This window comes from Harmonia axyridis, chromosome 1 (genome assembly GCF_914767665.1).
Source record: "Harmonia axyridis chromosome 1, icHarAxyr1.1, whole genome shotgun sequence".
NCBI classification, from domain to species: domain Eukaryota; kingdom Metazoa; phylum Arthropoda; class Insecta; order Coleoptera; family Coccinellidae; genus Harmonia; species Harmonia axyridis.
Genome location: NC_059501.1, coordinates 71,973,923 through 71,989,206, shown reverse-complemented (window position 1 = coordinate 71,989,206; position 15,284 = coordinate 71,973,923). Strand labels below are relative to the sequence as shown.

General features: G+C 36.8%; 1 protein-coding gene across 5 annotated transcripts in view; it reads left to right on the top strand.

The window, feature by feature from the left end:
• LOC123688003 (transcription factor collier) overlaps positions 1-15,284 on the top strand; it is a 129,941-nt gene that overhangs the window by 20,385 nt on the left and 94,272 nt on the right. For all 5 annotated transcript variants that reach the window (XM_045627080.1, XM_045627081.1, XM_045627079.1 and 2 more), the window contains exon 4: positions 6,886-6,949. In XM_045627080.1, the coding sequence (XP_045483036.1) occupies positions 6,886-6,949 (64 nt within the window). The remainder of the gene's footprint in view (positions 1-6,885; positions 6,950-15,284) is intronic.

The following is a 15,284-nucleotide window of genomic DNA, read 5'->3' as shown; positions in this document are numbered from 1 at the left end:
ACAAGGATCAGACGTTCTATTGTCAACGGCAATTATTTACTTTGCGGGTTCGGACGGAAATCTACATCGGGGTAGGATACTTTTAGATTCGGGAAGTCAGTCGAATTTTGTAACGAGAGAATTCGCTGAAAAACTAAACCTGTCACGGAATCGGGTGAATATACCAGTTGTTGGTATTGGAAACGCAACGTCTCAGATTAGATATTCGATTAACACGTTGATTCATTCAAGGTTCAAGAATTTTAAATTTAATTCTACATTTCTAGTTATAGAAGAAATTTCTGACAGTATGCCATCAAGAAAAATCGATACAAGTCGATTTACTATTCCAAAAAATATCAACTTGGCAGATGAGTCGTTTGCAGAACCCGATAAAATCGATGGGATATTGGGTGGCTCTGTATTTTGGAATTTAATCTGTGCGGGTCAGATCAATTTTGGCAAGGGAAAACCAACATTACAAAAAACGAAGTTGGGATGGATAATAGCAGGGCAAATAAAAGTAAAAAATGGGGACTCACCGTCGAATAAAGTTGTTTGCAATTTTTCAACTAATGTTGTTTTAGAAAAGCGAATTCAACAAATTTGTGAACCTGAGGAATTCGGTCATTCGGTTAAGCATTTAACAAAACTTAACTTCAAGAATGAGCATAGCGGGAATATGCATCTGGGAGCGCAATTTCTTCTTTCATCGATACGAATAAAATATAGGGTGTTATCAGGACACGCTACGGTCAGAAAGAGACAGAGACATAAATCTCTAACTTGTTTTTGCATCAAACCTTCAAGATCGAATTACATAATCGGCAATCTATCAAGGAAAAAATACATTAATTCATATTTGTACTCATTTGGTTACAATTCGACAATGACAGTTCATTTGGAACTAGCTTCGGACTTGAGCAGAGATCCATTTATGAAGGTTTTCAGGCGATTCATTGCAAGCAGAGGTTTGATTAAAAACATACATTCGGATAACGGGATAAATCTTATTGAAGCAAAGCGGGGACTCCTGAAATTAGATGATTTTTTGAAATCGTACAAAAATCAGGCTGAATTTTCGGAGTATTTTTCAAGTCATATGGCACAATGGCATTTTATAATACCACGAGCACCGCACATTGGCGGTCTGTGGGAAGCGGCAGTAAACTCAACCAAATGTTATATCAAGGAAATTTTAGGCAATGAGAGGATAACTTATGATGAGTTTCAGACAGTCAGTGTACAGGTAGAGGAGTGCTTAAACTCTCGACCTTTAAAAACCTCTATCCTATGATCCTTTGGTCCTGAATGTCCTCACATCAGGTCATTTTCGTGTATCAACACCGCAAGAAGATCTACGATTCGAGACTACAAATCGAATCAAGAAGTCTCTTCAGGTGACGATCGAGTTTGAGAACCAGCAACCAGGGACAATGGTATCATTGAAGGAGGACAACACACCTCCTCAAAATTGGGAATTAGCCGGAATCACCGAAACGCACCATTGTAAGGACAGTATAGTGCGTGTAGTGACAGTGAGAACCGCTGAAGGATTATTCAAACGACCGGTATCGGGACTTAGTGTTTTACCGGTCGAAAATTGACATTTTTTTTTGTGTTAGGGTACTCTGCCTACAGTTTCGGACGTTGTTGAAAGGCAGAGCTTTCAAGGGGGGCGGTATGTTGCGTCAAGTGAATTTCACACAAACTTTACGGACAGTTGAATATTCACAAAGTCGCATTTAGGTCGAAAAGCCAACCCCTGCAGGTATCAGCGAGGGCTAAAAATAGAACTGGAACTTCCTTGGCGCCAGGGGCCACATATGGTCATCCTGAAGTCACATCGTAGGAACAAAGGAATGAGGACGTGGACCAATCAGGGACCTGGATGGCCCTTTGGTATGCAGAATCCAAGGCGACGATTAACATCACCAGAAAATTGGGGCATATAGAAGCCAGTACGCTTGTAGCTGTTAACTTGCAAACATATAACTTGTACAGCCAAAGTCATTATATTAGATAAGAAATCCGGTGTTTCATTATCCCAATTTAATAGAATTACAGTTGATCGATTCAACCATCAAACACCTACAAAGGAAACCAAAGGAGTTTGTTGGATGTGTTTCTACTTTAACGCTTCTGTATAATGCTTCAACTATAATCTTTGTAGTACCCTACTGAATTATATAAATTTTTATAATTATATTGTTCGAATTTCGTTTCTTATGTATGGAACTTCATTCAAGTTACATATTCTTTCAATATCAATTTTTGAATACAAATAATTTCTTCATTATTTCCTGAAAAATTTGTTCTAAAGCTGATTCGAAGTTTAACTTGGTGCGGTTCTGCATGTCATGTCACATATTCATATCTTCATTAATCTGTATGCACTTGCATAATACGTCCATAATATCACACCCGTTGTTTATACGTTTTAATTTTTTAACGCTGTTACATCAAATCTAGCGCTTTTGAAGGCTATAATTCAAGTCGTCCTAATTTTTTTTTTGCGCTCCGACTTAATTGAATTAGCTGCATGATGGATATTACTCTTCTGAATCATCTGGGACTGTTCAGTTGATTAAGTGAGCTGTTGTGAAAAACATGAAGTACGGATTGCAGAAACGAACTTTTTGTCGTAGTTAATTTGTAATAGGTTAGTTTTTGTCCCGTATACTATAACCAGATGACAACTCTTCTTTCTATTGGTTTATCTTCCAGTTGTTGACACTTCTTCAGTTGATTGAAGGGTAAAATATTACATAAAATGCATAACAGCATCACCAGTTCCTTTTTCGAAAGATTAGCGTTGAAGCCTTAATCACATCGATCTAGTTTAGTACAGCGTCGTTATGAATAATCATATTATCCAAGTTGGCTTTGGATTTTTGTTTTTTTTTTCCATTACAATTGAAAATTCAAGATCATTCAGTTTTTCTCATATAAACCTAGAAAATGAGGTTCTGTTTGTCTGCGTGGGGGTGCATTCTGTGGATCAGCATTGGCATATGCGTAATGGTAAAATTCCAGAGCTAACTGAGTTGTGGTTACTCACTAGTCACCTTAGGTAACTGAAAATATCTGAATTGTATCTGTAAGATATAGAATTTTATTAACCTATTGGTATAAAGTAAAATTTGTTATTGTGTCCTTCACAGTTGAACCAAAAAAGGGGTCTTTGGTCCTGTTGGTGTAGCTAACAGTGCTACGGAACTGGAAGAAATGTTAATTAAATGATTCTGCCAACAAACAGTGTGGGACTTGTAATGAACTTGAAGAAGACATAGCTTTTGATCTGGAAAACAATAATGTATGCATCCAAAATAACGTAATTGAATGTGCTAGCCCATATGTTCATCTTGGTCATACCAAGAATCTTGGAAAGGACAATCAACATGTGGAAATATCAAGACCAATAAGGTTGTAATAGGCAATTTTTGGTAGATTGAGACAGATACTCAAAAACAACAAAACTCCAATAAATTTAAATAGGAAAGTACATTCATACCTACTACCTACCTGTGCAAACGTATGATCCGGAAACAATAAGATTGAACAAAACTTTTGCAAAACGACACAAAGAGCCATGGAACGCCACAAGTTGGGTATCTCTAAGATTAAGAACAACAATATAAGGAATCAGACCAAAGTTAAAAACGTAATTCGAAAATTGGCTGAGGCAAAGTCGAATACGGCTGGTAATGTAGTTAGAATGACTGGAAGCATATGGGCTTGTATGGAGACCCAAACAAACAAAATGAATCGTTGGGCGTCCACAGAAACGATGGGTTGACAATATGGAGAACATGACTGTTTTGTGATCAAGGCACATGATAAGGAGGCGCGCAAATAATTGAGCGCGGCCTATATCTATGAGTAATAAAACGGGTTGACGAAGAAAAAGGAGAAGATTAGTAGAAAATCCAAATTGAAGTAGGAAAACAAGCTTCTAATCTACAAAACAATCATCAACCTATTCCGGAACTAAACTCTGTTTATGTATTTGAAGGTCTCAGCATTTGAGAGAAGAAAATCTAAATTAAAACAGAACATAATAATAGAAGCTTATAAAATGAAAAATAAAAGGAAAGCGATGCAGATTCGAGCCGAGGTTTTCTGAGCCAAACATCAGCTTCTTCATCCAAAAGAATTGATAACAATTATAGTGATTGATATGAATAATAATATCCATATGTTACAAGCATTAAAATCCAGCTGTAAACATTGAAAGAAGAGTTCAAAAAAGATTCCTAAAGTTCATTATTGGAGCAATAAACCAACAATAACCCCAATGAAGAAGAGTTGACCCAAACACCAACCCGAAACAACAACGCCAATTCTCCTGCGCGCTCAAGAAACAAACACCGAACATCGCGTTCCCCCAGCGGTGCCGCAACACGTCGGGGTCCTTTGACGAACGTCGGCGGCGTCTGCGGAACGAGGTGGCGGCGTCGTAGCCATGGCAACGGGAGGAAAAGGGCCCACGGTGAAATGTACAACAATAACGGACCGGCATCGGGGGAAAGTAGTATGAATAAATACAACACGCTGTTTTGGATCCATTGTTGCCAACAGCGAGGGATCGGGAGGTGATAGAGGGGTTGGAGGGGAAATTATGTGCTGGAATGGCATTCGGCTCCGGCATAATTGGGACGTAAACATAAAACTTGGAAGTGTGTTTGTTCACTGTGGACTTTCACTTTTCGGTTGTTGTGGAAATGGTCCATTGAGCTGAGGGGGTTATCTCTAGCTGGTTTTTGCGGTTGGGACGTCGGTAAATTTTGGACCGGGTCCAGAGTCGGATACGTTTTTTTTTTGCTCCTTCTTTTTGGGTTGTAGTTTGATAAGTTACATAAGCGTACAACTTTGCTTCTGCCGTTTTTTCCGAAATTCGATGCTTAATTGTAAAAATCTGGATATACATTTATGACTCGGAAGTATTGTCCATCGCTGGCGACTACTTTCGTACGAATTCCGCGTTGAAAAGACTGGTCATCTTTTGAAGCGATCCACGAATCGATCCAATTTTTTTACTTCTTCATAAGACCGGAAGTGCTGGTCAGCCAGGTCGTGTGACATTGATCGAAACAAGTGACAGTCCGAGGGAGCAACGTCTGGAGAATTCAGCGGGTGGAGTAGGACTTTCCATTACAACGTTTCCAAGCTCAGAGGAAAGAAAAGATAGAGGTGCCCTTAGAAGTAAATAGCGTTGTATTGTAATCAATTGCAACAGCATGATGATAAAGTGAGATAGGACAACAACAAACCTCCAAAATTGACAACTAGAGGGGCGGTAAACATTTCAGTGGCGTAGTCAATGGTTCTCTTACTAAGTTTTCGGTGCTGAAATGTTTGGAACAAACATATGCATATTTCGGCAAATTGTTCATTTGCAATATTAATACGTGGTACCATATTTTGCTGAATTCTCTATTTGAAGGAAACCTACAAATGTTAGCATTGAATTAAGTTTTCGATATCTCACAAATACTACGCCCTAGACGAGCTATATTCTACGCCTATGGACTCAAAACGTGAACTTAACTATGATAGGTTAGGTTTTCATTTCCGATGTTTTACACACTATACATGTTTTTCGAGTATTCACCATGATTAAAATGAACAATATGTAACTTAAAATTCACAAACTTGTATGAAACAACGCCGATTACAAACGTGAAATTAAAATGAACAGTTAACCCTTGACGCACCTCTAGTTGACACGTGCAATAACAACAACAGAACCGTGTTGCCAAATCCTCAGAATATTCGCAAAACATCTATGCCACAGAACGGAGAAAAGATTACTTCTTCCTCAGAATGGCAACGCAGTACATTATAAGTGTTTGTAAACAAAAATGTTATAGCGATGTCAACAGATGCTATAAGGCACCTCTATCTTTTCTTTCCTCTGAGTTTCCAAGTATGTCTTGACCACTTTCACAACATGAGGTCAAGCATTGTCATGCTGTAAAGTCACTCTCGTTGTATTGCGGCCGTTTGTCTATCAATGCTCGGCTTGAACGCATTAATTGCGTTCGATAACGATCGCCTGTAATTGATTTAGTTGGTTTTAACAACTCATAATACATTACACCGATTGCAAAACGGCGGAAGCAAAGTTGTACAACTTAATAATATGCCCAGTCTAAGTAGTCACTTTACCAATGTATATCAGAACGCTTATACTTTATGTGAGTATGTGAGTAGACAGCTCAAGATGCTTACTTTGACTCATATATTTCTGATTTCGTTCTGAATGAAGAGAGTTAATCGATGAAATCAACTTGGAGATGAAAAAAAAAATTAAGGCTTAGTTAATTGCAGAATCTAAAAATTGACCTATCGACCTACAGATTCCAATTATTTCTATGCAATTAGAGAATGTACGTCTTACAATTTCGATCTCTATTCTCTGCTCGATCTAAATTTTTACGACAGTATATTTATTATACTTGTAGTTCCCAATGATTTGAAACAAATCAATCACTCGAACTATAAGGAATAAATGGTTAGTATATGTGATATAACAAATGAGAAAATTCCATAGTCTAGATTTACTCCATAATGGGTAATTATTGAATCAGAATACCAAATAAAAACCTATCTAGTTCCTAAACTATCTCCTAAGTTGATAATGCAATGGTCAATTAGACTTTCTACTGTTACATATTTTAGGAGATCAAAAAGTCCATAATTCATGCTCCGGTTTTTCCAAATAATTGCTGAAAAGCTTAGTAGTTTAATGATGAACATAATTTCATTGAAAGAAGAATTTTTTAATAATTCATTCAGTGTTGCTTAACTCTTGGAATCCAGTTTTTTCTTAGAATATCTAAATAATTCACAGTTCAATTGTCATGAAGCATTTTAATTGATCTCCCTTATTTATCTTTACAGGAATCTGATGGACAGAAAACTAACAATGGAATTCAGTACAGGCTGCAGCTCTTATATTCAAATGGTAAGTTCAAATTTTGATACATCATCAAAGCTTTTCCCCGAAATATTTAATTTCAACTTCATACAGACAGAAAAATCATTCTAACATTAATCATCATAACATTAATTTCATGGAAAGCAGTTCCAAGGAATCTTATTCAATATAACAGTCTTTAAATGGAAATTCAAATCTTTTGTAGTAAATGTTTACTGTTTCGAAACCTTTGCGGAGAAATAATCCATCATATCCACAAGTTTCATGATGATCGGATGAATAGAGCAGCAGTAGATAAAGGACGAACATACATTAAGTATTTGTTTTTATATGAGATTGCACAACTGCGGTTTTTGTTTTCTTTAACACTCTTCTTCTCCTTCTACTGATATTCCCTAAACTACGTATTACACTATGCTGTTTTCGTGTTTCTTTTGACACCTTTGTCATATGGCTTTTCCTGACACTCTTGCACCATCATACTGCTTTTTAGACGCCTGTTTCAGTTATAGAGCTGGAAACCTCTATTAAGCTTTTGAGTTTATGTTTTTTCATAAATTTCAATTTCACGTATCAAAACAATTACAAAACACAACATACACTAGGTATGGACTTATAACATATAAACACCGCACATCTTAATTTGTGTCCGTTGGGAGGGAACATCACCACGTAACATTCACGTGACCTGTCAAGATTTGCCCAATGGAAAATGGACAAAAATAATGTGCGGTTTTACCAGAACTATTGAATGATCAGTGGTAGAATGATCAGAATATAAAGATCACGAGAATGCCACGTTCTACAAACCCCTCTTAGACGCATATATATTTCAAACACCGTCACTCATGAAATAGGTTTATTACAGGGTTAACGATTTTAAGCATCTTTTCTGTAAGGGAAGCAGGTTCTTCAAAAAAAAAACTATAATGAAGGGCGAACTCCAAAAAAATCAACGAAAGTGCGAAAAGGTGTTAATCACCCTGTCCCCTCCCTTACGATCAAACACCACGTCGACCCTCAAAATCCTCACGAAGTATCCTCGACGCTCCTCTCGCGATTGAATCATTAACGAAAGCCCCGATCACACGCCCGACTTATCTTGCGCGATAACTTCAGCCGCGGGCCGCGGAATTATTAACGAAGTTTGATAAATACGGGACCCGGGGGGGCCGACCCGACCGGGCCCCCCCAACTGAAACTTCGACGCAGACTTGCGGTCGTCGGAAACTAAAGATCATTACTCGGTAGAGCGGGTCGGGGAGCCGTCTGAGAAATTTGCGGGCTCAAGGCCCGCGTCTTGCGGCTTTCCAAGTTGGAAACTCGGGGGAGTACACGGACTATGGTCATCCGCAGGTTTACGACGCGGATGGGCAGAGGCTAATATGCGAAGTTGGGGGTGTTGCTTCATTGCGGTTGATGTCTCGGAGGTCTTGAGGAGGAGGTTGATTTTCTTACCGGGGGACAGAAGGTGATGGGGTTGGTTTTTGTAAAAGAAAAGAGGAGAGGAATGACGAATGAGAACAAATACCGAGTCTTCATGGGTGGTGCAATTGGTACCCAAAAACTCTTGATTTGATGTCAGTTATGTCCTAATTTTTTATAATTACGATAACAGTCAAAGAGGCTTGAAATTGTTATTCTTTGTACTCTGGAAGTCTCAACTCGGTCTGATGTGTTGTCTCTGAACCATCAGGTAACTATTTTTGATATTCTGTGTCAATGCTCTATGGTTAGAACTCAAATGACATTACATCTATGTCAAAAAATAATATATAGCGTTGCCATTATAACCATCAAAAATTTCAACTCGATCGGAGCTGTAGTCAGTTTTTTTCGGTATTCTACTTCAATTTTTCATGATTCAGATGATTCTTCGAGCACGAGTTCTGTTGTAACGTAACTAATCCAATATTCTCCTTGAATTCCCTATGTTTCAGATTATTTTTAAGTTTCAAATTTTGCAGACAGTATCAAATTGTTATTTCATATCAACATCCAAAATCTTTTGTACGTCGGTTTTGTGGTCACGGAAATACTAGGTGAAATTTTTCTGGTGTTGTTGGGCGGACAAAACAAATTTTACCATGAAATTAGAAATTGTTATTTGGCATCCAATTGCAAATTTTCATTACGGTCGAATCTGAATTTTTAAAACAAAGCGGAAAACTGAATTTTGAAAGCCATTTTATAGAACCCCTATTTGGATTATGCCCAATAACGAACTTCACTGTGGCACTCGAGATCCGAAGCTATCCTGCAAATTTCAATTATCTGGGTAGATCTTTTCGTTCGGGCATTATGTTTGTTTGTGTTAATAATCAAAATCTGAAAAATATAGGCTATCGAAATTTTATTTTCCTGATTCGAACAGAATCAGAAACAATAAAGTTTTGCATGTTGAGGTGAAATACTAGTTTTAAGCATCAATCAAAATTTCATAAGATCATGCCACCTACATTAGAAAATATTCTTTCGAGTAGAAATTTTGACATAATACTATACTTTGAAGTTTCAAGCAATATTGTGTGTGGATTCCCTCATATAACCCTAGATAATAGAAATCGAAAAAAACAATGTTCCAATGAGAACAGATTCAACTAATTTCAAGTTTTATGCAAAATATCGCTTCAGCAAAATATGATTCTCTCTGAATATCGAAGAAAACTGGCCAAAATTTCAGTAATAAAAGATCGGCCGAAGTTTCAGGAGAATCGTATCGTCAGAACTCATCATTTAGATAAAATAATAAACGATAATTATAATAAATCATATAATATATACAATTTCCAATAGGTAAACGAAATATGAATTAAAGCAATCTCAAAAGCTCCCAAACACGAGTTAGTTCTTTTCTACAATTTTATTCTAATCTAGTGAATCCCCTGAAATTTCGAGTCAAAAGTGAGTATATCTCTCAAGTCATTGAAAGGATTATGTTCTTTTATGAATTTAACCATTCTTTTTAAACTTAACTCAAATATCGATTAAATTTGAACCATCTGAGATATTTGCTGCGAAAGTTAATATGCCTACAAATTAAAAAACAACCAAAACAAACCAAATCGAATCCAATAACTAATTCAACGAAATCATTTGAGCCAAAGAGGTGAAAAATTAAAGAAAAGTGGTAAAGATATTCAACTTCTAAATAATCATAAAGAAGAAGCTAGAATACTATTACACTATTCTCTAGCACAAGCATGCAAACACTGAAATCTATACAATTCGAATCTATTTTCTTAGGCACAGTCAGATACACTCAAATGCATTGACACGGTGATAAATGTTAATAATCCCTAACTCCTAACTTTTTGCAGTCTATTATCGCCACTTATAACCCAACATTCTCCCAGACCCTATCCAGTAGCCTGTTTCGATTGTGGAAACCACCGAAACCAATGGGATGTCACAAAATCTTTGATTTATTGCGGCAATTAGGGACGCTTGTATATCTGTCAACATTTACCAACACCTCCACTGGAACCGTTTCAACACGACAAAACTTCCGGTAGCAATAATCTGTCGAAGTATGGACAATTCTGTCAGAAATTACGAGGAGCATGTGAAAATTGGGTTCTTGATAGGGGGGTGTGAATTGATGAAGATTAAGGAAGGACCACCTTGTTTTGGAATTAGTGACGAATATTGAAGGGCGAATATCGCTCGTTCACATTTCACAGTTGAAAACTTATTTAATATCAATATTGTTCGAAAGAAATAGACAAATACTAAGTGCAATGAAAAAATATATAAATTAATAAAAAAATGGGAATATTGTAGGATAATGAATTCATTTGAATTTGTCTCCTTATCTGATAGGTTGAAATATGTTTGCCACATATTAGTATTTTTGAAGAAATCATCGAATATTGCTGCTTTGTTTTAGGTTGATAAAAGTAGTATTTCTTCTTCCTTGAAATATAAAAAAGACAGGCAATCCCGACGAAGTTTTCACAACACTTTGCCAATCTACCAAACGAATATAGTTATATTCGTTTGGTTTGATGTCGAGTAGGTCATCAATAATTCTACCGCGTTTGTTTTTGTCAAATTCAGTGTTATTGCATTTATTTGATTTTAAATACAGTTCCTTCTCAATTTGAATTGGTAGTTTTTGAGCGGTCGTTCCACGATTATTCTGATTGGTTTCAAACGATAAGGTGAACACGATAATTCTCGAATGAAAAAACCTTAGAGTTCCTAGAATTCCGCAGTTGAGTTCATTCATGGGCAAAATTTCAAGTTTTGTTTTATTCAGTTGTAACATAGTTTTGAGATCAACAACTAACAAGTTCAAGCTTTATGCAAAATTTCATTTTGATCTCGTACAGAACCAGTAGAAGAAAAATATCGAAGATATAATATTTCTATTAGGTACAACTGTTTTCATTGAGTAAAGATTTTAGCCTGCAGATATTTAATAACAAGTACGCAGCTTGATGCGAAATTCCGTAAAACCAGAATTTCGAAATAAGAACTTATATTTCCATGTCAATACATCCTATCGACTTAAAATCTTTGTTATGAGTCTATTACTGACATTTTTAGATCGGAGAAATTTGATTTACAACACTTTTTTTGAATTTCCTCTCCCTCAACGTCAGTTTATCAACTTTGATACATTTTCTCACCAAACTATCAAGTTGTCCATTGGTATTCAAAGCAGCAGTTGCCTCTGTTTCCCGAAACTACATCTGCATCTCATGCAATATATCTCCGTAGCTCCGAAATTCAATAATCTGTTGTGGAAGTTCCAACTGACAGATATACAGGCCACACTAATAGAAGCCATAAATCAATTGGAATACTATCCATACCTGAGCATAGCACATCAGCATCCGTTAAAATAAAGCTTTATCTTTACTATTAACGCCTTTTAAAACCTATTCAAGAGGACTTTAAAATTAAAAAGAGTTTCATGCGCTCTTGAAATTTAATTTGTTATGGACTGGAATAATAATTACAAGTGGATTTGGAGTGTAAAACTTTGATTCTGATCTTTTTTCGTTTTAAATTCCATTTTTTCATATTAATTAATTCAGAGGAACGTAGAACTTTTCGCTGTTCCTGTCAGTTAAAATAAGACGTATTTGTACGTGTGAAAAAATTGCTTTACCATAAATGAAGGGTTTTCCAATAGCAACGGTACAATTTGAAATGGTGATATGTAATAGCAACAGTGTATTATTTTTTGACATTTCTTATGTCATTTAGGTTAAGTAGGATATGCCATTTAATGATGGAAATATACACGCTTCAACAACGTTTGAAAATTATTAAAAAGGTTTTATCAAAAATCAGTGCTTATTTGAGAATACTGAGAGAAATTTAAGAAGAAATAATTCATGCAGGACATTTTTCAGTTTATCGACTCACTATCTGTCATATTGTAGACAATTTTGGAAGTTCGATTCAGTAAGGTTTTTATAATAAATGGTTGGATGATTTAAAAGGGCTCATTATGTTTGATCCCCATTTTCCACAATTTTATCTTCATCAGAAAATAAATAGCTAAATATTTCTCAATAATTAATTAAGTCAAACGAAATTGAAGATGAAATAATCCAGAGGCTTTGCATGAAACAAAAATTAGAAAAGCACTGACGTATTAGTAGTTTTTTCATTCGTGTCATTTGTTGGAGGCCAACAAAACGAGCGATTGGCGCATGAATGACGAACGTTTAAATCAACTGAATTGTTTCATCTTTAATTTCGTTTCATCATATGGATGTTAATTTTTTATATAGATATAGCCCTTCCGCTAAGCATCCAGGTATGTAGGTATACAAAATAACAGCCTAAACGGGAACATCTAGAGCAAAAATGTCTAGGATAAGACCCTCCTCGAAATCGTCTCGGATCCCCAGGAAAACTTCCAAACCTTCGATTTTCCTCGCGGTTTTCGAGTATACGGGGTGTTGCAGATTATTTTGACATTTGAGTTTCATTCCTCTGTGGGCAATTTGAAAGTACCACGAGGAAAAATCTACTAAGGGTCACAATCTCATATTTGATTAGTTATTATCTCGATATTTGTGATTTGATGTTTTCTTTAATGATAGATATTTTGATACTCTTTCTTCCAACCATTTTTGTCATAATGAAAAATTATTTGCATCAAATATTTTCATGTAGGCAGGGGCCAAACATAAGGTCCTAGGAAAAAAGTCATATGGAGTCTAAAATCAGCTCGCGATCCTGGGTGTCCAAAAAAAAATTGTTTTTCTGGACGGATACCCTGTGAGGGATCTACCGGCATAGTGACTGGGTCCAAGGGGACAAAGAGAGTATTCGAATATGTTTGCTTGGACATTCGAATCGCAGAGTTATTGAATGCTACGTTTGGTCTGTCCTTCTATATGGAGTTGAAGCGTGGATACTAAAATTGAACACCATTAGACGCCTAGAAGCCTTTGAAATGTGTCTCTATCGTACAGAATGCTCAGAATATGGTGGAAACAACACATAACAAGCTGTATTGAGATCCATAAACAGAAAACTAGAGCTAATAACAACGATTAAGAAAAGAGAAACCTCGTATCTAGGCCAGAGAGGAGTAGACAGAAGAGAAATGTCAAGGCTGTGACATCAGAGCTTGGACAGGCATGAATAGGGAAGATTTTGATGTAGTGATCTCAAACCTCCAATAATGGAGTGCACCAAAAGAACAAGATTTGCTTATTTATATTTCAAAGAAGTTAAAATTGTTGAAAATCCGACTCAAACTCAATACGGCTTTTAAGTCACGAAACAATCAATAAAAAAAAAACCATAAAGTACAAACGCTAGGTTATTCCGCTCACAAACAATCCAACCCAAAAGCGAAGAAGATATCCTACGCCGATGAGCAAAACCTTCCCGGGATGTGCTGCAGCGCAACAACTACCAATCAATTCTGCTCCGAACTCGGCGCATCTTGAAAGTTTTTCAACGAGCCGAGAGAATTCGAGAAATTCCCAATCAATCAGTCCCGCTCTTATGGAGTAAAACATCGGGAACATTGTCGATACCAAACGGCCTCACGTTTACCGTCCTCCGATGGTGCCATCCCTCCTAGGTACTGCAGCGACGCGATCAATTAATTAATTAGCCTTAAGTACGCCGCTTATCAATCGGTAATTACTACTGTATTGTACAAACGCCGCTTGAGGTACAGACCGTTGGACTGCCGTCTTTTCTTATTCGCCGTGGTAAAAACGCCCATTTGCACTTGTATGAGGAGGCTGATGGCAAGGCGAGATGTTGGGCTTGCAGGGACGGCTTTGTTGAGAGATAGCGAAGAGTGATTTTTTTCGTAGTCTGAAGTGTGCATAACTGGTATAATCAGTAGTGGTACTGTTTGTAATTGAAAATAATCAAGTTATACATCGATAAGTTGTTGCATGATTACAAAGAGTGTCTATAACCGAAAAGCAGCATTTGAAAACATTTAATGACATTTCACTGGGCTTCACTCTTATTTATTTTATTATTTATTATTATTAGAATTCTTACGCAAACCCTAAGTCCCCAAAGCATAGGAAGTTATAAGGATGGGGATTTTTAAAGGAAGTTTAGTAATTTTGACTGTGAGCAGTGGGGTTGAGCAGGGTAACAGACTTTTTCGTTATCCTCGTTTCCTAAGATTCGAGGTCATTAAAGTCATAGTAACTCCTCGAATAGAACCTAATTAGGTTAGGTTAGGTTAGGTTAGTGTACCGAGAATTACACTTGAGGTCCTAAACTGGCGCCCGCGAGAACATAAGTAACACCTATTCTGCCACGTACTCACAGCCAAATCTTGGCATCTTCTTACTTCCTTCTCGGCCTCTTGTATATCCTTCTGCTAGACCTGTCAATGATTTCCACCTACCTTTATGGCCTCTATCTGGTCGGTTCAGCGCCTCTCTGGTGGACGCTGCTGCTTTCCAGATTACAAACCTAACCTTACCTAACCTAACCTCATGTTACAAAATTATAGTCACATTTTGTGGAAATAATAACATTGAATTGACAAAATATTCAATATTCCACAATGATATGGATAGGGAACGTCATCCAGGATCCTTCGACATTGTACATGTTATACATGTTATACCTTCGCCACCAGGTTGAACAATGTTTTCATCATTGGTAAAGGAAGCAAGGCCTTCGTCTCCCTCCCAAGAGAAAAGGGTATTAAATTGTCCATTGCTGAAGAAAGAGACAAGAAGTTAGCCTCCAAAACCCATTAATTATGGATTTATAATTAAAGCTAAGATATAAAAACTTTCTTTAATCAAGTGTACTCTTCTATACCTCTCATAATAGGGGCTACAATGTAGCTTAGATTGAAAATTACCATTTTTCCAACTTCATCCTTAGGCGGTTTATCCCCTCG